The sequence below is a fragment of the Alosa sapidissima genome, chromosome 10, assembly GCF_018492685.1.
Source record: "Alosa sapidissima isolate fAloSap1 chromosome 10, fAloSap1.pri, whole genome shotgun sequence".
NCBI classification, from domain to species: Eukaryota; Metazoa; Chordata; class Actinopteri; order Clupeiformes; family Clupeidae; genus Alosa; species Alosa sapidissima.
This window is the reverse complement of record NC_055966.1, coordinates 25,090,285-25,113,733: the sequence shown is the minus strand read 5'-3', so window position 1 is coordinate 25,113,733 and position 23,449 is coordinate 25,090,285. Positions and strand designations below refer to the sequence as shown.

General features: G+C 39.9%; 1 protein-coding gene across 1 annotated transcript in view; it reads right to left on the bottom strand.

Moving 5' to 3' along the window:
* Positions 1-935: 935 nt before the first annotated feature.
* cpne4a (copine IVa) overlaps positions 936-23,449 on the bottom strand; it is a 56,155-nt gene continuing 33,641 nt past the window's right edge. Inside the window, exons 8-16 of the mRNA XM_042107874.1 lie at positions 21,347-21,445; positions 18,730-18,816; positions 17,986-18,045; positions 16,806-16,939; positions 14,306-14,360; positions 13,941-13,992; positions 5,960-6,093; positions 5,387-5,623; positions 936-1,972 (exon numbers count right to left, since the gene is read on the bottom strand). Coding sequence (XP_041963808.1) covers positions 1,841-1,972; positions 5,387-5,623; positions 5,960-6,093; positions 13,941-13,992; positions 14,306-14,360; positions 16,806-16,939; positions 17,986-18,045; positions 18,730-18,816; positions 21,347-21,445 — 990 coding nt within the window. The 3' untranslated portion in view covers positions 936-1,840. The remainder of the gene's footprint in view (positions 1,973-5,386; positions 5,624-5,959; positions 6,094-13,940; positions 13,993-14,305; positions 14,361-16,805; positions 16,940-17,985; positions 18,046-18,729; positions 18,817-21,346; positions 21,446-23,449) is intronic.

Sequence of the window (23,449 nt, the reverse complement as noted above, 5' to 3'; positions counted from 1 at the left end):
CTCTACCCCCTCCCTCACCTAAGACCACTGTGTCATTATTGCATGAAAACACAATGTTGATTAACAACCGTTTCTCCTTGACAACAAGCATCCTGAAAGACTAGTAGCTTTGAGTCAGACGTAATGGCCCAAAAATCTTCCTGTGCTTGTTCCCAAGTGACACATCAATGATGATGATGATGATGATGATGATGAACCCAGTGGCGGACTAGTCATTGCAGTCGCCCTCAGGGTCTTTGGATAAACATGAGAAATGAAGAGTGCCGTCAGTCACGCTTGGTCAGTGACAAAGGGTTTCAGTGATTGGCTGTGGGCAATGTACTATTAGTGGCATTCCATGGTTGGTTGGAAATGACCATGAGTGACTTCCTAATGGCACAACTGCATTGGACAGAAGTACAGAAAATATTACGCACTGGGGTAAACTGTTGAAGAGGTATCCAAAAAGCATGCTTTATAAAACTGTATACATTTTAAGTACATTTTATACACTTAAATAAGTAAGTGTCTAAATAATATCCCATATCATATCATATCATATCATATAAGGTAAATGGATTTGGATTAAAGTGCCTGCTATAACATAACTGTAACTGGTTCTCTATGTTGTGCAATTTGATTTATGTGGGGAGCAGCCATGTGCAAGATACAATGTTTAATTGCTTCCTTTTTAAATTTGTATTCTTATTATTTTACATTAATTAAACCTTTGACTACCTTTAGATGAGAAGTCAGGAACAGGAATTCTCTGGCTGTTGACTCATGCCTTAATGAATGCTGTTTCATTTGCTACATATTTATTGATGTAAAAAAAAATATTATGCTGTCATTTATTTTATCAAAACTATTTCATTCATTTAAACTGAGTAAGCATTTAAGCACTATGACTCACATCGTAGCAGTGTTCAGAAATAACAATCATTTATTATTTTTGATTAAAAAGAATATTACAATATATCAGGCTCATGGTTTCGTAACACTTTAGAATACAAACAACAAAGGAACTTGACTTGACTTCGTCCATTAACCCATGAAGTGGAGAAACAATGGAAGACTTGTGATGGCATGCACAATGCACACAGTAATATCACTGTCTGTCTACAAAGGTCACAAATTAACTACAAATCTTTGCTGCTACATTCATCGGTTTAGTGCAACACGTCATTTACAGTCATTAAATATTTCATAAATATACAGAATATTCATTTAATTAACAATAGTTGTAAACAATCAAAACATATTCTAAAGTGTTACTCTTATAGGATAGCATTTGCTCAAAATGTGTTGTGCTTAACATTCTTTCATATTTCATAGCCATTACAAACTGGGAAAAGACACAATTAAGTCCTATTAAAACATGAGGTTGAATGAAAAAAAAAAAAAACAGGATAATTGTATCATTTATAATTTTATAATATATTTTTCAACATGCAAAATCTAGTTCATGCATCTGATATTGTTCTGCAAAAAAGTCTGTGTTTTGTAGATGCAGATAACTCTAATATGGGCACATATCCATTGCCAGTGATCCAAAATGCTTTGCACTGTAGGAATATTAAGAAATTTGCAAAACTTCAACAAACCTTTATAAAAAACAAATACATTACATCACTAGTAGACCCCCAGTCCACATGCTCATTTTGGTCGTTCATTGGTTTGTTCCGTCTCTCCACAGTAGTTAACTCTACCATTGCAACACAGATGCAAGCCACCAAGGGCTACACATGCAAAACAATTCAAAGAAAAAGTACTTCATTTTTTAATAATGTTAAAGTATCAATGCTAAAGTAACGTGCTTAACGTCCGCAATGAGCAAAGTCCCAGGCTGGGCTTTCACAGCCTAATGGCCAAATGTCCTGGAAGACTCAAACTCGCTCGGGCATTTTGGCTTGATGCCCTTGCTGTTGTAGTAGTCCACCACCTGGTTGGGCACTTCAGCTAAGACACTTTTTGCGAGTGCTGCGGGAGTAGCCTGAAAAGTAGAGGAGAGAAACCGAGTGCTCATTTGGACTGCTTTGACTGATAGCCTGTCATCATTCTAAACATGTGGTACCCCAGAGCAGGGGTTTTCAAACTTTGTGTGTGTGTGGACCACTATTTGTAATGAAGAATTTTCGCGGACTACCTCATAATACCCTTAATAAAATGTCTATACACAGTCCTACCTGAATTAATCTGCACCTAATAGGCCTACTAGCACTAAAACGAGGCCTATGGGCATCACATATAGGCTATCGTAAAAGCACCAATATGTCTAAAACAAAAATGTTTTTTAATACTTCAAAATAGCATTTGATAAATTAACCTTACATTTTCAGTAACCATATGTGTGTAGATTTGAACAAAATCTGGGTTGGTTCTTAGCGTGAGCTTTTACTGCCCAAGAAATTGGAACCGTGCACAGAGTTTGAATTCTCTTTGTGAAATAAAAAATCCACTGGAATCCAAGCGGTTTTGTACACACAGTCTTACAACACATTGCTCTTCGAGCCACTGTACATAGCTAATTTAAATACACTTATGGGGTGGGTGTTTGCGTTTCTTTAGGTATCCGCCGTCTTGGTTTGTAGGCTATAAATTAATATTAATTGACGCATATGCTACTCGTAAAAGGGCGGATACAACAGGCTTGTTAAAAGAAAGTTTACTGCACACAACGGCTGCCACGTATTTCATTTATTTATTTACTCAAGCGCCCGATGGCATAATCAAGTTAATTTTAACATACTTAACAATAGCCTATATTATTAAATGTATAACATTACAAGTAGGCTTGGGAATCGGTTCCAGGTATCGGTAAGGAACCGGTTCCAAATGTTCCGATCCATCGGAATCGTACACATCCAAACGTTAACGATTCCAATACAAAGCTTTGTTTTACAAATGTATACATTTTTAGAAATTTTAAAGTATTCAACTTCTGTATTGTTATTGCACACTTGAAATTCATTCTCTAAAACCACTTTAAATTAAACATTCAAAGCCAACAACTCTCAAAGCCGTCCTATAAGTGTTCAGCAAATGGTGCGAGAGAGAGATAGAGAAGGGGGAGACAGAGAAAGAGAGTAGGCTAGCTCTTTATGAGGAATCTGGCCCGACTCACTGTCAATCTCATTATTAGAACTAAAGTTCACATCTGCCTCTTTTCTCTTCAGAGAACCTGTTGCCATCCACCGATCCACGTTGTGGTTCTAACCAGTTCTAAACGTTAGCGGCACTGCACTTGAACATCACAGCCTAGCGCCACTAGCCTTTTAGTCACACAATAATCACACAATAACTTGACTATTTCATTTAAATTTGATATGAATATACATATTCTTAGAATATATGTTAGAATTTCCTGGTAAAATGAAGGTTTAAAAAAATATTATTTTGCTTTTCCACGGACCAACTGGAGTACCCTCACGGACCACTAGTGTTCCACGGACCACAGTTTGGGAATGACTGCCCCAGAGCATCTCCTTACTGGAACATTTCCAGGGGGATTACAACTTCTCAACAGTAATGCAACCTCAACTACCTCAGGGTAAAATCATAAAAGCACTTCCCTGTGCATAAACCCACCAACCACATGTAGAATCCTGACTTCATCATCTGTACACAACATATCTGTTTTTTACTTTTGTGTGTTCTCTTTACCTTAATGAAACATCATTCGACAGAAGCCATACTACTGAGGTTCCCCTCCCCATCTGCATCTGAAATACTCTGTGTGACGTAATCGAACTCTTTCAAGACATTGCATCACACTCCATTGCTGTGATGCTATGTTAATTTGATGGGGGAATCTCCTCTGTCTGTCAGAGGTTCGTTGCTTTTGCCTCGCCAGATCTACTAAAAGGGAACCTACAGCAGTGTGAAAGCCCCCTTAAACTGTGCTGTAGACATAGCTCATTCCCCAAGACAGCAGTGTCTCAACCTTACCCGCAGGCAGCTAAATCCCGAAAGACACCATGACTTACTGGCAGAACGAGGCTGTCTGTTTCCCAATGTGCCACTTAAATGCCAAGGCACAGTTAGGGTGCTACGCTGGCATGTGAACCAGAAGGGAAGATACTGTGTAAAACCACAAAATGTAAGTTCAAGTAGTCCAAGTAAGCACAAACCATAAAGAGCTTTTAAAGATGTGATGTGTGTAGTGTACAGCTCTGTTCAAGCCAATTTTAGACACATTTTTATAAGCATAACATCTGGACGGATGAAATCATAATTAAGCAGACTTATTACAGTAATCAGTTTGAGAGTATTGCATGTAGCTGTATCCCCTCACAACTCCCCCCTTGTTCCCTCTCATGACCTCTCAACTTCTCAATACAAACTTTCACTTTTAAAATCTGCACACTCCAATCTTGCCATCTTTGCCATCTTGAATCCCCATCCTAAATGCATTCCCTGCTAATTTGATGTTTTCCAAACAGAGCACACTAAGCGGATGTGTGGTAATTAACAGAGCTGTTAGCTCCACAGGTTATTAGAGTCTGGCCTGAGGCGAAGTAAGCCGGAGAGCTGCAGGATTAATTAAGGAGGGAAAGTGGCCTCTTCACAAGCCATTCAGACTTGGCCGTGTGTCCAGGTGGAGTTAATGTGTTACTGTGTGTGTGTGTGTGTGTGTGTGTGTGTGTGTGAGAGAGAGAGAGAGACAGAGAGAGAGAGAGAAAGATAGAGAGAGTGTGTGTGTGAGTGTCTGTGTGTGTGTGTGTGTGTGTGTGTGTGTGTGTGTGTGTGTGTGTGTGTGTGTCTGCCTGTGTCTGTGTGTGTGTGTGTGTGTGTGTGTGTGTGTCTGTGTCTGAGTGTAGGTGTCTGTGTCTGAGTGTAAGTGTCTGAGTGTGTGTATCTCTGTCTGTGTGTGTGTGTGTGTGTGTGTGTGTGCGCGCGCGCGTGTACTTGTGTGTGTGTGTGTGTGTGTGAGAGAGAGAGAAAGAGTTGCCCTGATTTGGAGAGCATGAGTTGGTGGTGGAGGGATGTGGTGGTTTTAATAGAGAGTTCAGCTCTCTGCAGGGTGCAAAGCTGAGCTGTCTCAGTCACTGTTAAGGACTGGTCCTCCAAAAGGCACCAGACACCAGACATCAGACACACATGAGAGGCCATAATTGTCACACTTTCCTCCATGTCCTGCCTTCAGCACTTTCCCATTCCCTAAACACTTCTTAAGGATTTCACAGAAACCACTACTTCTTACTTGCTGCAAGCATTTCCAGAAAAAAGGAAACATACTCTCTACTCTCTAGAGAGTGCTGCAAGCAACAGCTGTGTAGCTGTGATAATTCAGAGCATCTAAAATGAATTGTCAAAGGTACAACAGAGTCGAAGGTACAACAGAGTGCAAAAATGCCCTCTTTCAGGAAATAGGGCTAAATCACAGGCTTTAGAGGCGGCCACTCACATGTTTGAAGTTGCGAAACGGCACAAACTGGACGATGTCCCGCAGCACAGGCTCCCCCTTGGGCGAGCGGAGAATGCCATCGTCCCCGTCCAACATTTGCATGTCACTGAAGTCGGCGTTGCCCACTCCCACGATGATGATGGACATGGGCAACTGAGAGGCGTGGACGATGGCCTCCCTGGTGTCTGCCATGTCTGTGATGACCCCGTCCGTCAGAATCAGCAATATGAAGTATTGCTGAAGGATAGATTGCAACAAATTACATGTGATTATTATTGAATAGAATACAATAAAGTAGATTAGAATAACATTTTAACTTTTTAACACATTCATACATTGACATATTCAAGATTTAGGTTCTTATCAACAATGACAATGACATTAAAAATGATAATGATAAAAACCTATGTCATTTTAGGAATGTCTTGGAAACTAGGAATCATGGATGTTAATGAGTAGTTAACAGTTAAGCAGTGGAATTAACTAGGTAATCGGTACATTTTTCTACATGAGGACTAGTATAGTCCAAATGAATGGTACACGCTACAGTATAGGCCCATTGCACATCTTTACCATGGCCTCTTTGGTGTGCATCTCCTCCGAGGCTGAGTGGGCTACTTTCTGGATGATTGGAGCGATGTTCGTGGGGCCATACAGCTGGATCTTGGGAAGGCAGTTTTGGTAGGCTTCCACCACACCCTGTATACCTGTACGAGTGTAGACAGACCAGAGACGTGCTGTGAGAATGGACCCCTCGATACAGTTGTGCAGTCATGGATTAAGTGCCCATCCTCTGGGTAACAATAAGCACAGTCCGTTAAACACTGAATTGATATTAGAATATGCTCTCTTTCACGTTGCCAGACATTCAGATCCCCTCACCATGCCAAGAGATGTGACACCAATTTCACACCATTTACAAACACAAACATGGCAGAGAATCACATCTGTGTTTTCAATTGGAGCAGTGGGGAAACACATACCACCAATTATGCTTCATCACCGTTAATGCAGTGCGGCGTAGATAATATTATTTTCTGACCGAGCGAGATTGTTTATTTGGGGTCAGGCTAAGCCTCTCTGTCGGGTCACTGGCTGCTTCCTCTATTCATCAGGCCATGCCTGCACGCTCTCGTTTACACACGGGTCATTTGCAGGCGGAGGTGGGCTGTTTCTCGTGGGAACAAAGGAAAGATGTGAGACATCTACAGTACTGTACATGGGTCAGTAGGCACGCTCGCTCGAGTGAGTTGTCTCTAATACAAAAACAAAGAGCTGACTGAGGACACTCTAAGACTCACACATTCTCTCTCTCTCTCTCTCTCTCTCTCTCTCACTTTCTGTCTCTCATTTCTTTCACACCTCACAGACACACACACACACACACACACACACCTCTACTGTGATCTATGTATTATTATTCCCTGGTGCCCAAATCAGGTGTGACATACTCAAGCTTCGAGGATGAGTCAAAGAACAAACCCATTTCAGAGACTATCCAAAAGCAGAGGTGTAAAAGTCCAACTTCAGAAAGTAAAAGTCCTACCACATTTTGGTTCCAACTACCGGTATTCACTTAATCAGCTGATTCTAATTACCACAATTCTTAAGCCAGGTAGATCAGCTAATTAGTAAAATTAAATGTGTTAAGCGCACACAGGAAGAAACAAAATATGGCAGGATTTTTACTTTCTGAAGCCAGACTTTTACATCTGTGTCCAAAAGAGAGGGACAAACAGGCAGCAAGATTCTGAAAGTTAAAAAAATCCAAAAATCCAAAACACATTTTCACCTGTTTAGTCAACAATTCAGAAAAAGCAGTTGTTTGCACTGACTCTCAAACTCTACTTGTAGAAAATGAGAGTTGTCTTGAGTATAATAGTATGTGTATACTGTATGTATGTATGTGTGTGTATGTGTGTGTGTGTGTGTGTGTGTGTGTGTGTGTTCGTTTTGTGATTGCATTGCATTGCAATTGCATGGGATTGGAAAAGTCATAAAGTGCTCCAACCTGACAGAATGCATCTGACCACTATGTACCGTTTTGGCAATCCCATGTTTATGTTGCACCCACCGAGAAGGTCCAGATTGGTGTTGGTGGGCTCCGAGTAAACACAGTGCATAATCAGCAGATGTCATCTGGGAATGAGAAGCGAATGCCTGCATGTGGCTATAGATAATTACTGTGTAATTATTAGCCTGTTATTAATGATCATCTGCTGTGGAGAGCAACAGCCCCTAGCCCTGTTTTTATCCTGTGCTGGCACTGAACTCAATATGGTGGAGTCCCTGTGACATAACGTTGCTTGTTCTCGCTCTATCCATTGCTTCCACTGCCTTAACCTGTGTTCCTTTTGACTTCCTTTATGTCCTCTAGGGCTTGTCTCTAGCACAAGAGCTCCCTTTCAGAAACTCTCCAGCAAGAGAGTATCCTTTTTAAAGTCCCCAGCAAAGCATGCATCTGTACAACAAGCGGTTCCCGAGTAATACGATTTCGAAATTGCAAAACATTTCTACATGGTCTCCAACTTTGGGCCAAAATTATAATGTATTCTCAAACAATTTATGTCAGTAAAAACATTTTTTGTAAATTGCTTAGCCAGAGTATCCCACCATCACTGTTATTATATTGCCAGATTCCAGACAATCCCACACACACACACACACACACACACACACACACACACACACACACACACACACACATATATATACAGGGACGCCTGCAGGAATGAATGCTATGGTACGCACATCCACCTACAGACCATAGCCTACAACTTATATAGCGCGCGTGCGTATTCTCTCTCCTGCTCAAACAAAAGGTGTGGGCGTGCATATAGTTCTGCATAAGCTGATTTTGATAATGTGTTTACAAACTATTTACAGGAAATTGTAAATAGCCTAGTAGCTTACTGTCATGCAGTTAATGGGATACTGTGCAGAGTTGGTAAGTTGTGGTAGGCCAATTTGGTGTGAATACACACACAGGGGAAATTCTCTCTCGTTGTTGAGTAGCCTGATGGTATGCACAGTGTGTACGGCCATACATCTGCAGGCACGCCTGTATATATAAAAATATATAAAATATGTATATGTAATATATATATATATATATATATATATATAATCTTATCTTAGCTTAACTAGCTGAACAACACAGGTGAGTACTACTGCATAATTTCATGGAGTGCTAAAATGTACCATTTCTGAACTGTGAAACTCAGCAAATATGATTTGTGGTTGAGAACTTATTGCAGTATCATCATAACTATTCCACCCATGTGTGCATGGTTACAATTCTGAAGTGCAAAATAGTTCAGCCTATAGCACAAATATTTCCATCCATAGATAAAAAATAATCAAGTCAACTTCTGAATTTCTTTTCAAAGTGAACTTCATTGATGCATTTAAATGTTAGAATATAAAACATTTTCTTACTTTCACGTCAACCAAAAGTACTGACAAGAAAGAGCTGTAGCGAAGAAAAAAACTCAAATAAACAACAAATATTCGAGACAACCTCGATGCAGCCTTCTGTATGTACTTGACCTCTGACTGCTTTACTATACCCAAAACCATGGACTGAACATTTGTCTTACAATGTCAGTCATATAAAAACTCACCTTTTTGAAAATCTATCTAAAAAGGGAGGAATTTCTTACACCGCCACCTGAGGCTTGCTCCTAGTGTTTACACTCTCCTTTGAAGAGTCTTGGTATCAATTCCCATGGAATAAAACAACCTCTGTGAATAAAATGAAACAACCCAAATACAAAGCACATTAACTAAACTAAGCACTGTTTGAACAATGAGGAGATCTTTTTCATTCATCCACAGCTTCTGCTTAGCCAGTGGCACAGCCTGGCATACCCAATCCATAAGGGAAAGGAAAGGCACACCTGCCTAGACACGATTGGCAGACATTTAGGCCGTAGAGACGGGAGGCTACCAGCTATTTCTGGCAGGGTGTGTGATGCGAGCGGAGGCAGACTGTGTGTGTGTGTGTGTGTGTGTGTGTGTGTGTGTGTGTGTGTGTGTGTGTGTGTGTGTGTACGTGTGTGTGTACGTGTGTGTGTACATGTGTGTGTGTGTCAGGCTCCAGAACCTGGAGGCTCTCTGCCCGTACAGGGCGCCACTCTGGGGTGCATGCTGCCGGCTTGGATTGAGGGCAGGCCCAAAAATAGCGGTGCAAAATCGAGTGACATCAATAGAAGTGAGAGGTAAGGCAGATATCAATGCACTCTTTAGACAGACAGACAGACAGGCGGGTGTGACAGTGATGGAGTGGAGGGCTATGAAAGTAAGGCCGCTGTCGGCAACATATATTATTCGCCCAATATTGTGGGTGAATAATATACTGTACAAGCACAACAATGGCACAGAGAGGAGCTATGCAATCTAGTTTTAAAGCTCCTGGTGCTTTTGTGGGAGGTTGTAGCTGTGGGAGGTTGTACTTTTGTGGGGGGGGATTGTGGCTGAAAGGAGATAAGAGACTTTTGTCTCTAATTGAATTTTGATTTACATATTATTTTATGTCCATTACTGTGTAGAGGACAAGTTATTCTCATCATCTTTGCTGCATAACATTATTTCTCTCTATTCTCTCTATTCACAATATTATTTTCTTTTTTCTCAGATCAATCTGTCAGTCAGCCATGCACAATCAATGCATTAACCCACCGAATGCAATTCAATTTCCAAAAGCATATCAAAAGCTGCACTGATTCCAATATTTTTCAATGAACTTTGCAGTGCAGGCAAAGATTGAGTAGAACATATCCAGTAAAACTACAAGTCTTATAGACCCTTTCAACAATAAAAACAAAAACAATGCTTGAACGTTCTATTTGGTTCCCAATCTACTTCCTCTGCATTAAGATAACATATGGAATGTTAAAATGGAAGCCTTGTGGGGCCAACTATGATGCTGATAATGGAACTTTCTTGAAAGGGTCTATAACTGAAACACACAAACACCTGTTAGTTAGGCTGATAAGCAAAACACTTGTGCATTTTATGACTAAAGCATGAAAGTTTCACCATATAATCTTCACCCCCTAAGGTTTAATTTCAGACGTGGAGCCACTTCAGATTTGACCTCTGGGGCTAGATATTTGCTGTATAATATACACATCTTTGAGGAGCAAAATATTTTTACAAGTCATTCCAGAATTCTACTGTGAAGATCTAGAACTTACATTAACTGCCATTCAAACTGGTTGATTGAGTTCATTATGACAGTATCAAATGGAACCTTTAACTGGCAACATTCTAATCACATATAAATGTGATTTATTTTTTCACCTTTAGGCCTATACTGCTATGCCTATAGATATATAAATACATAGTGGAATGGTAGATAGTAAATAATATGATAAAGAGCAATTTAATAAGGAACCCCTTTCATAGAATACACAAGTATTTGTCTCAACAATGTTTTCCTTTTTTAATGTCATGTCTCTATTGGCTGTGTCCAGGCTAATAGTCTCCTGAGCAAGAGCAAAGATCAGTGCACTTGAAGGCAGCCTTCTTGCACCTGCAACGCATAGTACACCCTTTTGCAGCCACAATGGATCGGTTCATAACAGCCATGGGAGGCCTGATGTCTGAAGTTGACTATGATTCACGACAATTGTTCAAATAACTTAGAAATCGGTGTTATTGTCCCATAAACTAGTGGCACAGTTGATACAAAGCAGTTAGGGATTATGGGAAAATGCTACTTTCCTGTTTATAATGTTTCTTTTTTCTCATTACTGTTTATCGTGACTTTTTTGGATTTGTATGAGGTAGAACAACTGATAAGCAAAATTACTGTGTAAGAGTTTCAGAGAATTGTCAGGATTACCTACCCTGGAAATCCAGAGTTCTCACAAGAGCATAATTTGAATTCTCTCTGCAAGAGACTCACAATGAGTAATGAGCATCTTGTGTAACCAATCACATCTGTGTATCTGATATAGGCGGGCCAGAGGCGAGCTAAACAAATGACGGCAGCGCTGCAACGAATCAGTTTCTAGACTATCAGGGTCTGGATTTTCCAGTCTAAGGATTACCATTAAGGAGAATACCATTATTAAAATATATAGAATATTTCTATATATTCAATGCAAAATTGATTACTTTCTCAATTAGTTTTGACCTGCCCACTTGGAGGTGTCACAAAGTTGGGCACTCAATGCTCACTCAATGCTTGCATTATGTGTCTGTGTACTTCCTCCTGGGATTGATTTTATTTTCACCTTATATGGTTGTGGTTCTTGGACTTTATATGTTTACTATGCATATAATGGATATGAAAGCTGTAGCAACTGGATTTATAGTTGTAAAAAGAAAGTTTATATTCATGATGTCAACACTGCACAACTAAGTTTATATACTGTACATCTGTTCCTGACTTCTGATGATGTGTCGACCAGACATAAACGCTAGGTCAAATTCAAGACTTTTTTCCTCAGTGGTTCCTTGTTAGTGGAATGATTTGCCCAGTGCTCTCTGTTCCTGAGATAGTATTGGGTCTTTTAAGAGGGGTCTAAAGGCATATCTGTTCAACATTAGTTTATTAAGTCTTTCTTATGCATTATGGTTTGGCCCGCTTAATATGTTGCTCAAGTGCAGCCTTTGTGGGTGGGATGTTCTCTAAAACTCTAGATTTCTTTGCAAACAGGTTTTCTGGCCTCATTCACCATGATGTCACTTGTCCTATATATAAAGCGCTCCAGCAGTTCACTCTGATCATTCTTCAATTGCATGAGCTCATTGAAAGCTTCAGTAATTCTGTGGAAGATTTCCATGTCTCCCATGCAGTTTGATGTCATTGGTATCAAGGACCAGCAGATCTTGGCTCTCTTCAAGAAATGGGTTACCCATCTCCTCAATCACTGTTATGAGGGACCTAACATGCTTCCTGTGCTGCTCAATGCTGGTGATGGTTTTCAGGTTGTGGTGACCTTCATTTTCAAATTCAATAATTATTCTGGCAATTTCAGGGCCGGGCCAAGCCACCATCCAGCGTCGCAGTGCCCCAGGATTCTCTGTTAGTCTAACTGGTCCACCAGATCCTTTGATGAGTGCATTGTTCTGTTCATGACACTGGTCTATTACAATGGCTGAGAACTTGTTGCATGTCTTATGCACAACGAACCTCCCAGCATGGAATTCTTTCAGGATTGCTGGGTGTTTCTTTGAAATGTTTGTAGCCATGGTGGTCTGTGTTGAGCTTGGTGTTTGATGTTTGCTCCATCGAAGATCATAGACATCAATGCAAAAAGTGATGGTGGGACAGAATAATTCTGACTACTGGGATGGAATGAGTCGTCAAAGTGAAACATAGAATCAAAAATCTCTTTGCGCACCACTTGTGCTGCTCTCACCAAATGCATAGCATCACTGTCATGATCGTGGTCACAGGCCTTCATGAGAGCATCTCTGATATCCTCTTGAATGTTAGAAGTGTTTCTCTCACCTGTGCATGAGCCCGTCTGGTTATACTGTACATCCTGCCTAGATCTATATATCTGTTATAACTTTATAAATTAGGCAAATTTCCAATATTAATGAAGGAACAGTGCTTAATACATTAATAAAATGTGCAATAGTACTGCCTCATGTGCTATTACTACTACGTCTTACTATAGGCAACCTTGCGTTTTTTTATATGTATTATTATTTGCCATTCTAACTTACAAATATTTTTTTTATATAGTTAATGATCAGAACTTACTTAATTTAATTTGCCAAACTATACGTCTAAAGGTGAAAAAAGAAATCACATTTGTATATGATTAGAATGTTGCCAGTTAAAGGTTCCATTTGAAACTGTCATAATGAACTCAAACTGTCATAAAGCAACCAGTTTGAATGGCAGTTAATGTAAGTTCTAGATCTTCACAGTAGAATTCTGGAATGACTTGTACAAATATTTTACTCCTAAAAGATGTGTATATTATACAGCAAATATCTAGCCACAGAGGTCAGATCTGAAGTGGCTCCACGTCTGAAAATAAACTTCAAGGTGTGTAGAGACACTGAACAAAATGTCATGCTTTAGTCATAAAATGCACAATACTTCTCATTATTTGAACTTAACCGCTCCACTATGTGTAGTTCAGTATGACAGCATATTATGTGCATTAAATAGGCATGGTCATGCAATGTTGGATGTAGTGTGAGTGTTGTGGTACTCTGATGATGCATAGCTGCTGTAACAAAGAAATTTCCTGTAAATGATTAATAAAGTATCAGTCAATTGTATACATTGTGGTGTATTTTCTTTCTTGTTCATAGTAAGAAGATGGTGGTCCAAGGTATTGAGTATGCAAGCTAGCTGGCAGAGTATTCAAATTCATCCTGAAAAACTCTTCCAGGCATGTCTACTTATTATACCTCTGTCCTTATCGTAACATACAGCCCACAAACCAGACCCAAAAAAGTCCTGTGTGTTCCTAGATATTGGGGGAGATGTGCCTTCAGCATCATTTGTGTGAAGAGCAACAGATTTAAATATAGCACATCAACCATATGGTTGTTTGCAAGATAAAAGAGAAAGTCATACCTGCGCATTCTGGGTTGTCCTCATTAAAATTCACAGCAAAATCATGGGAGACCTAAAAAAGATAGGACCTGATGAGAGAGCATATCTCATTACACCAAGGGCAAATCTGTCAAACTGGTGAAGGGGTGAAAGCAAAGGCATTTCAACTTCTTGCCTGTTTACAGAAAACTGGTCAGACAATAATATTTCCCCTCATAACATCCAGCACAGTGCCAACCGAATGGAGTGCAAATCCATTTCCTCACTAAGTAAGACAAAGTGTTTGTTTACATCACCTAATACTTTGTTAATTACCATTTGCACACCCAACCAACCTTAACTGGCACTGAGCACACAGTTTGACTCGGACCCTCACAAGAAATTACCTTGAAGTCTGGAGGTATCTGAGCACCAAAGCCAAATGCGGGAAACATTTTGTCGCTGGAAAGAGATAAATAACAAACTTGGGTAAGCACAGAACAACTAACTGCCCCCACTTCACCTCAAGGAATTAGAGTTCCTCACCAGCAATTTGTAGGAGACTCATTTTCATTCATGGCGTATCAACATAACATAATTGCTGCTACTAGTTCCTTGCACATTCAAAAGATGTGCTATCCCCATCTATTCCTCTACACTAGGTATAGCATTTTCAGGGCCACAGAATGACTCAGGCTTTCAAACAAAGCATGAAACATTAGAAACTTCAGAGGAGAGAGCTCTTTCTCTCTATGTGTCTTTCTCTCTCTCTCTCTCTCTCTCTTTCTCTCTCTCTCTCTCTCTCTCTCTTTCTCTCTCTCAACCACCTATATGCCCACAGCACCACAGGAGTCTCTGCAGGCAAAGCAATGTTTTCTCTCTGTTTCTCACTGTGACCTGACAAAGTTAGAGAGACTACTCTCGAGTCAGAGTGTAAGTAGTGACAGAATGGGAATAGGCTTTTAGATATAGTAGGGGACTCTTAACCCAATTTCAGTGTTATTTGACCCCTCTTTGATCTGCCCCGACCCCTTTCTCTTTCCTCCTGACCTCTGTGATGCTGACTTGCTGAGGTAATGCATTCGTCAGACTTGACCTTGGTGTAGTAGTGCATGTGCAAAATTGATTATTGCCATTTATTAAATGTTCAAATTATCAGAGAATGTGTTGCTTTCTAGTTTAGAAGTTATCTGGCTCACTGATCCTGCTTAGTGCAATACCACACCTCTAATTTTTGGAAGCCAGGTTTTTGACTGATGGACCATAGGCAAGGCAAGGCAAGTTTATTCATATAGTACGTTTTATGCAAAGAGGCAATTCAATGTGCAACATAAAAATGATTCCTTTCTCTTTCTGCATGAATAATGGGGGTATTTCATTTGTTTGGGTCATGTATGACTTATTCAAACAAATAGTCAAGTAGTTGAGCGGCATATTTGCTGGTGTGTGACTGTTTGCTTTGTGTGACTAATTTTGTCATAATTTCGTATCACATGCACATTGTCAATTTGAGCTTTTTTTAAAGAAGTAGTTTGAAGTTGCTGCCCAGGATAACTTTGCTGTAGTTCAATGTCTTTCAGTAAAGTAATTCCAAAACTATGTTTTCAACAAAGCCCATTTTTCAAAGTTTTTAACATCACACAACACAAGAGACTGACATTAAATCTTGTTTAACTTGGCTTAATTTCAATATTGCAGAGTTTGTCTTTACCAATGCAGTTCCCAGTTTCAGCAGTCAAAATGTACGTACAGTACGTACATAAGTATAACAGAAAAGAAAAAAAAAAAGACTTTTTAGATAACCTGGAAACAAGGGAAATCACATGACTATCTTTTATCAGCGTTAATAGCCCCATGCTTCTATAGAGTCAATACCACGCTTTTAGGAGGAGCTGCAGGAGAATTTCATTATTGTGAGATTAATCTTCTGGATAAAGCAAGTATTGATCTTAATGCACTGCTGTGAAGAAGAGTATGTCAAATGCCACATTTTCTCCATAACAAGACCATTAAGGCTAATCTATCTAACTCTCTTGGGATACAAAAGAACACAAGACGAAATCAATCATTTTGGTGTATTTGCTTGTGAATGACAAAGGTTCAATGTAATAGCATACCTCTCTGTTGTTATTTTACACACAGCATCCCAAATACTTGATTACTAGACTCTTAAAAGATACATCTACCTTGCAGATTTTAAGGAACAAAGCATATAGAAACATATAAAAGGCATTTAATGTATCTATCTATCTATCTATCTATCTATCTATCTATCTATCTATCTATCTATCTATCTAATTATTTGATTTCATAGATGTTTCATCAGGATGAAGAGAGCACAGGACTTACTTACTTACATCCTTCAAGAAAAAAAAAAAATCTTGCCAAATCTTGCCAAAAAAAAAAAAATCTTGCCAAAATGAAAGCTAATTACATGTCCATCTACAACTACAAAATCAAAGAAGAACATTTAGATTTGTTCAATTTAGTGTTGCACTCCTGTGCATGTCAATCCAGTGCCGTCATGCAAAACCAATTGAAAACCATACCTTAAAAGGCAATGTATTGTAACACTTGTCAAAGTCACAGTCATCTTTATGAGCACAGTGCTATACTTAATTCACCTGTCTATGTGTATTTCTTTTCACTGGAGTCACCTGCCTACGTTTATTTATTTACACTGGAGTCACCTGTCCATGTTTATTCACCTCCACTGGAATGCCCTCTCCATATTAAGCTTCTTTCAGTTACTTTAAGGTACACAGTAAACAACAAGTACACAACATCAGCAAGTCAATCTTTTACAGTAACTACAACGATCAGACTCAAGGCTTTTGAGAGAGAGAGAGAGAGAGAGAGAGAGAGAGAGAGAGAGAGAGAGAGAGAACGAGGGATCTGGCCTCTCACCTGTCGTAGTCCTGGCAAATCTCCCCCACCGCTACCAGGGCTTTGAGATACTCATTAGGCTGGTATGGATGGATGTAGTGGAGCGAGCAGCTATTCTTGGGGTCCCCATTAGACGCAGTGAAATCAATAGCAACCTGGACAGATAGGCGGTAATCAAAGAGGAGCTTTGAGACAGTTATACACCTAATATCTCTGCACCTTATTCATAATTGCTGAGAACAGACCTCAAGACCAAGGTATGGCTCAACCACTGGTTTGAAGCCATGATATATAAACCTATTGAAATACAGAATAACATTAAGCGAGAATGGAGTACTACGTCGTACTGTAGGGTTCATCTTTGCTTTTCAAGTTCACATTAAAGAGCTCACTGTACTTCACACCAATGATATATCAAAACATTACAATGAAACATTGGCCTTCCGTGAATCTCTCACACTGACCGTATCTCTACTGGGTCAAGAGCTAGAACTGTTGCTGTGGGAATTAGGTTGAAAACAAGGAGTGCAAGCTCCAAGAACATGCCGTCCCCAGAAGCCAGTGAGGAGGTCCAGTAAGATGGCCCGGAAAGCCAGACTGGACTTAGTCCCGCCCACAGAATTCGAAGTCGGGAAGTTCTGTCTGGACTTGTTCCTTTGAGAAGCAACTGTGCCCTAACCAGAGCTGTTTGAACCAATTAAATTGTTTGGGCTGGCTTTGTACGATGATGCACAGATGAGCACAGATGTGCCTTGTCTATCATGTCATCTGAGCACACTTCGGTTGATTTTGTTTGCAACACAAACGCTGTCGCTAGAAGCTAGACATTTAGATTTCGCTACCGCGTCTGTTGTACAAGATATTGACACCGCAAAACAACATAACAATGCACAATTCATAGTTACATTTGTTGTGGACAATGTTCAATTAGCAATCTAGCAAGGTTGTAAAGGTTACGCCAAATAGGAGACAGATCTTAAAGGCGAGTGAAACATTAGATAATTACACCTGAAGTTTACAGGGTCAACTCCCTGAAGAGGAGGGTCAACACCCAGAAGAGGAGGGTCAACTCCCTTTCTCAGTATGTCTCTTTAATACTGTGTCTAATTTGACCATTAATTCCATATTTCTAACACCTGATTAAGAATAAAGACAGAAGTTCAAACATTATTGTCATTTCAGTTTCAGTTCTCATACTCACTGTAAACTGAATCTGGCAACCTCCCATAATGTAATCCAGGAAAGAATGCATCTTTATAATCTGGAAATACAAAGTAATTTCTTTAAAACCCAAAACGTCATTAAGTATACATCATTAGAATGCTATTAAAAGACTCCTATCCTTGAAGCAGAGGAATGTTAATGTTATTCAGACATTAATTGGCCATCAAGATGCCAATTGTCAGCTAAATGAAAGAACAGCAACTGCATCTGTCTCCTGATCTATTTTTCACCGCACATGGACCGTGTACACCGCATCAGTGAACAGCGTTCAGCTGGGATATGAGTCTGAGAAGAAACACCACGCTCCGTGTACAGTATATTGTGTGATGCCCAAGTCCTGCTAGTGTTTTTAAATAATCACACTGAAAGTTTGCCATAATTGGTGCAAAGCCATATCCAACAGCAAACCCACAAATGTGATTTAACCACATTTTGATTCTAAGATACAGTAGTCTTTGCTTCACTATTTGGTTGAAGACAGAGAGTATTATTCATTTCCTCTATAACCACAGCAAAATATATCAATTATATAATATACACAACATTTCTGCAACATGTGTAAGGTCCTTGGGAGGAAAGTTGGAATTTGCTATAAAATATACTCCTGAAATGCATCCATCCCAACATACACTGGAAGTATGACATATAAAACAAAGACAGGAGCCATCTCCCCATCTTTTGGTAGTGGGTGGACATTTACCTGACATGCATTGTACATTACCTTGCACTGATTGCAAATAACAATCCCAGAGTTCTTGTAATTCTTCTTTTTTACTTTATATTTTGGATTAATACATTCCCATTGCACCTATCATGGAAAGAGAGAAAGAGAGAGAGAGAGAAAGAGAGAGAGAAAAGCTTTCATGAGACTGCACTTGCATTTTAAATGGTGTAATGACTTCCTAGCTGGCTGTATCAGAGGCTCTGCTCCAGTGGAAAGAATGGGCTAAGGTACCAGGCTCGTCACTAAACAAAAGAACACAAAACAACAATACCCTCTGTGACAATGAAAACTGATTAGGATGCCCTGGTGCTTGTTAAAAAATAATTAGCAAAACTTGGCTGCGATTCCCTGCTCAATTGAGATACAGCTCCCAGGTCTTTTGTTACCTTCCACAGAAGAAAAAAAACATGAACCATTTAATGGCTGTGCAGCTTTCCATATATAACATATCAAGAAGAAAGATGCAATTCTGAAAAAAATATTTAGTCTAAAAGCAATCATTTTGTATTTAAAAACACCCATGCAAAGAGCCCTGTAAGGTTCTTCCTCTTCCTAACACAGCTCAGCAGATGTAAGGCCTGTTAAACATGGGTTTTTAGATTACTTTTTCATTCATTACTTTTCAAAATAGCGATATGCTGCCATTCCAAAACATTAACATTAACCCAAGATCGTGTTAGCAGGCCAGAAAAGCTTATGGTCATAAAAGCCATGAAAGAACCGATTAAGGTTGGGCGCCATGTTTTAATGCCCCTATTGCCTCTAACTCTTGCACAGCGAGCCCACAAAGTATCCTTTTATGTAACCCAATTACTCCCTGTGCCATTCTTGTCAGCGTGGTAATAAGAAGGCATCTGCTCGGCCATGCACAGTCCTGTGCTGGAAAGATTATAGGCAAACACTCAAAGGCATCTGGTTAATATAGGCTGCTCCATTTGCTCTGATTTTGCCTCCGATTTTCATCGATTTTGTTCTACAGATTTTCGTTCAACATATACCGTAAATGTCGGCCTCAATGACCACAATTAATTCATCATCAACTTTGAACTCAGTGCACACTTGTTGCGGTCTTTATCGGCCAGTCTTTTAATTAAGCTCAATGCCAGCTGAAGTGTCTTTCAGAAGAGAGAGCGCATTCAGAAACGCATTGGGTAGACCTGCTGTGTGAAATGAAAACTGTCTGCCTGTCATTTCATTCACTGGTCCTGGCAGAGCCTAAGACGGGACATCTGTGCGCGCGCGCGCACACACACACACACACACACACACACACACATACACACACACACACACACACACACACACACACACACACACGCACACACACACGCACACACACACACAGAGTTACACACAGAATAAAAGGAGGACATTCCGAGTCAGAGTGAGCTGAGGTGAAGTGATGTGATTCATCGGAATGTTCACGGAGTCCCTGAGGAACAGGCATAGAATGGTGACAGCTGTGGCCATTTTCAACATACTGTCGCTGTCCAGATATATTGGCGTTTCATTAGAGGTTGAGATTTAGGGGCTATAATAAGTGGGAGTGAAAGGATTTTTGCCTACCAATTATTTCTACCATTTCATCGAGGTCCACATAATCACACACACACACACACACACACACACACACACACACACACACACACACACACACACACAGGCATGCACACACATACAGTACACACACACACACACACACACACACACACACACACACACACACACACACGCACACACATACGCACACACCTAACAAATGCAAAAGCCACGATGACTAGTATTCCTTTGCTTTCCCTTGCTTGGCACAAACCTGTCCGTCTTCTTTGCGCTCATCTACAGTAGTATCCAGAGCAGTTTGGATCTTCCATGAGAGGGAACAGATTTCCCTTCAAACTATCCAACCCCTCCCTCTTCCCTCTCTCTCTCCCTACTACTCTAAGCTCATGAAACAGCGTCAGATAACTCTTTAAGTTGCACAGACACAAAAGAGAAAGTATGGCAGGACAGCCAAATAATAAAAAAACAAATAAACAACAAAAAGCAAAGGGCCTATCAAAAAAGACAGTTCCTATCATCACACAGATATCGCTGTGGTGGATTTTTTTCCCCCAAACAGAATTAGATGTCACCATCCCACTCTGTGGGCTTGTGATGAATGAGCCTCGTCTCTCCTACTCAGCAGGCTGACCCATTACTGGCATCACTGAGTCAGTCTTTAATTACAGGACTGAGGAGACAGACACCAACTTCTGTGATTTATAAGAATGGCCAGTGACTTTGAGGTCTACTACAGAAGATACGCGGATCCAGGCTGCCCCTTATCCAGCCAGCTTGCTTACTATCTCAGGTAACTTTAAAGCATTCAGGTGAATATATATCTCATTATACATAACATACCAGCAAATTATCCATGGCAAGTTTTTCCTTTTTTGTTTTGTTAGTGAAACGGAAACAGTTTATTCATCTGGATTTTTCCAACACATTGCTGGGCTTTTCTAGAGCTTTACAACAAATTGCATTCGTACATTCTAAATATAATTTTTCTTTCCCTGCGAGTTGAATGGTCAAACTTGTTTAGGCATGTTTGTTTGATTATTTGTGTAAACTTTACCTGTCTCCCGTCCATGGCCCCTCGCATTTCTTTAAAGGTGGCCTCAAATTCACCAATGAAGTCGTGTTTGCCATTAGAGTCCCAGTCCCACACTTTGCACTGTGTGAACAGACACAAGCAGATCCTTATCATGAAACATGTATTATTTAAACAAAAAAATATTGTACAGAAATAAATTATGGCATGCAGTGAAAACAGTCTCTCAGTCATATCAAATTGAGTAAATACAATATACATGGTTGATAAAGGAGTTGACTGATAACAAGGTTTAAAAAAGGTTGACTACACAAAAGAAAGCATTTCAAAAGAACATGTTTATTTAGTCCAACTTAATTTGAACCAAACTGGAATTCATTCATAGCAAAAATATAAAACATTTGCACAGTCAAACTTGGAAACCTTGTTTCTAGAGTTCAACCTTAAAATCTCTACTGTGCTTCATTCAGCACACACACATCCCCAGCACACAGCACAGATGCTGCACAGATGCAGAGAAGGTTGCTGAAGCTTGATAAGGAAGGCAGGGAGGATGTCCCTGAGGTTAAGTGGATATGTGCATAGTTTGGCCTCGGCATTTATATGCAACCTCAGTGGTAGCGGTAATGCAAACAGAGCGTGAGTGCTGTGAACCGGCCTCACCGCAAACACACAGCAAACATCAGGGAAACGGAAGGCGAATCAGCTCCCTGGTTGCCATGGCAAAATAAATGAGTCAGTAATGGACATTATGGAATTAATTAAAGTTTGATGATGGAATGAAAAATTCAGTTTAACCACTCAGAGTGAAAGGCTGACAGTGATTGGCTGCTGTTGTTAGGGAACCCATAACTTGGCATGGAGCACTCTCTAATACAACTCCTTGGCTTTTTGAACATCAATTACAACATGCTACAATATGCTGCTACAGCTACAGTATGCCACTTCATCCATCATTATGCATCATATATGCAGCATAAATGTATAACGTACAGTTTTTCCATGCTTGTGAGTTAGTGTGTAGTCCAATGCCGTCCTTGGCCAAACCAAGAAAAAAAAAACAATATATATGATAATGATATGAAATGCTAACATGTAAATAACTCTTACATGGGTAATGGGCTATGGAAACATGATCCACATTTGATAATGATATGAAATTCTAACATGTAAATAACTCTACATGGGTAATGGGCAATGGGACCATGGTTAATTGACTCCCTCTGGATTTATATTGACCTACAATACTGAACACATGTAACATGGTGGATTCATGATATATTACAGTAAGATTTTTTTTTTTTAAATAATGTAGGTCGGGTGGTTGTTCAAAAATGTCTTAATAGTTCAGACCTAACAAGCTGTACCAGGCCACCTACGTACTCATGAAGGACATAAATTGTGTAATGGGACACATCTACAACACACAGCACATCTACGACACAGCAGCAGGTGGCAAAAAACAACAAACCTATATCAATCATTTATCTATTCTCTAAATGCCACAATGATCATGAACAATGCAGCAACTATAAGTGCTAAGAACACACAGACCCAGTTTTCATCACCAGTGTGCATGATCAGGCCTCAAGATCAGCCAGGTAGACGAGGCAGCATGTGTCATTATTAAAGTCTTTGGGAGAGGAGGACAGGAAGGCAATACACCAGCCGAGCTCAGCCTTTCAGAGCAATCAGAAAATAAAATGGGGAAGACACCTGGGGCTTAGTTAGTTGACTGTTTTGCGACTGTCTCAAGGAGATGGAGAGGGAGATAGAGAGGAAGAGTGGGGGAGTGAGAGAGAGAGAGAGAGAGAGAGAGACATGTGTGGAGCAAATACATGTGAGGTGTGTGTGAATAATGACAACATCAATAAATCAATTGTAGGAAATTGTTCAGTGTTTAACCAGCTGTCCCTGTTGACACTCAGCATTTAGTCTCTCTGTCTGTGAAACAGAACATTTTGCTCTGTCCCTCCATAGCTACAGGATCCTGAGCCAGAATCCACAATCTACTCCTAATATCTATTTGATTTCAACACTTAATATTCTGAAATACACCACACATATTGTGTATTGAGTATCTGACTCTTTAGAATGTCACTTTTCTTCCTTTCACTCTTTAGACTC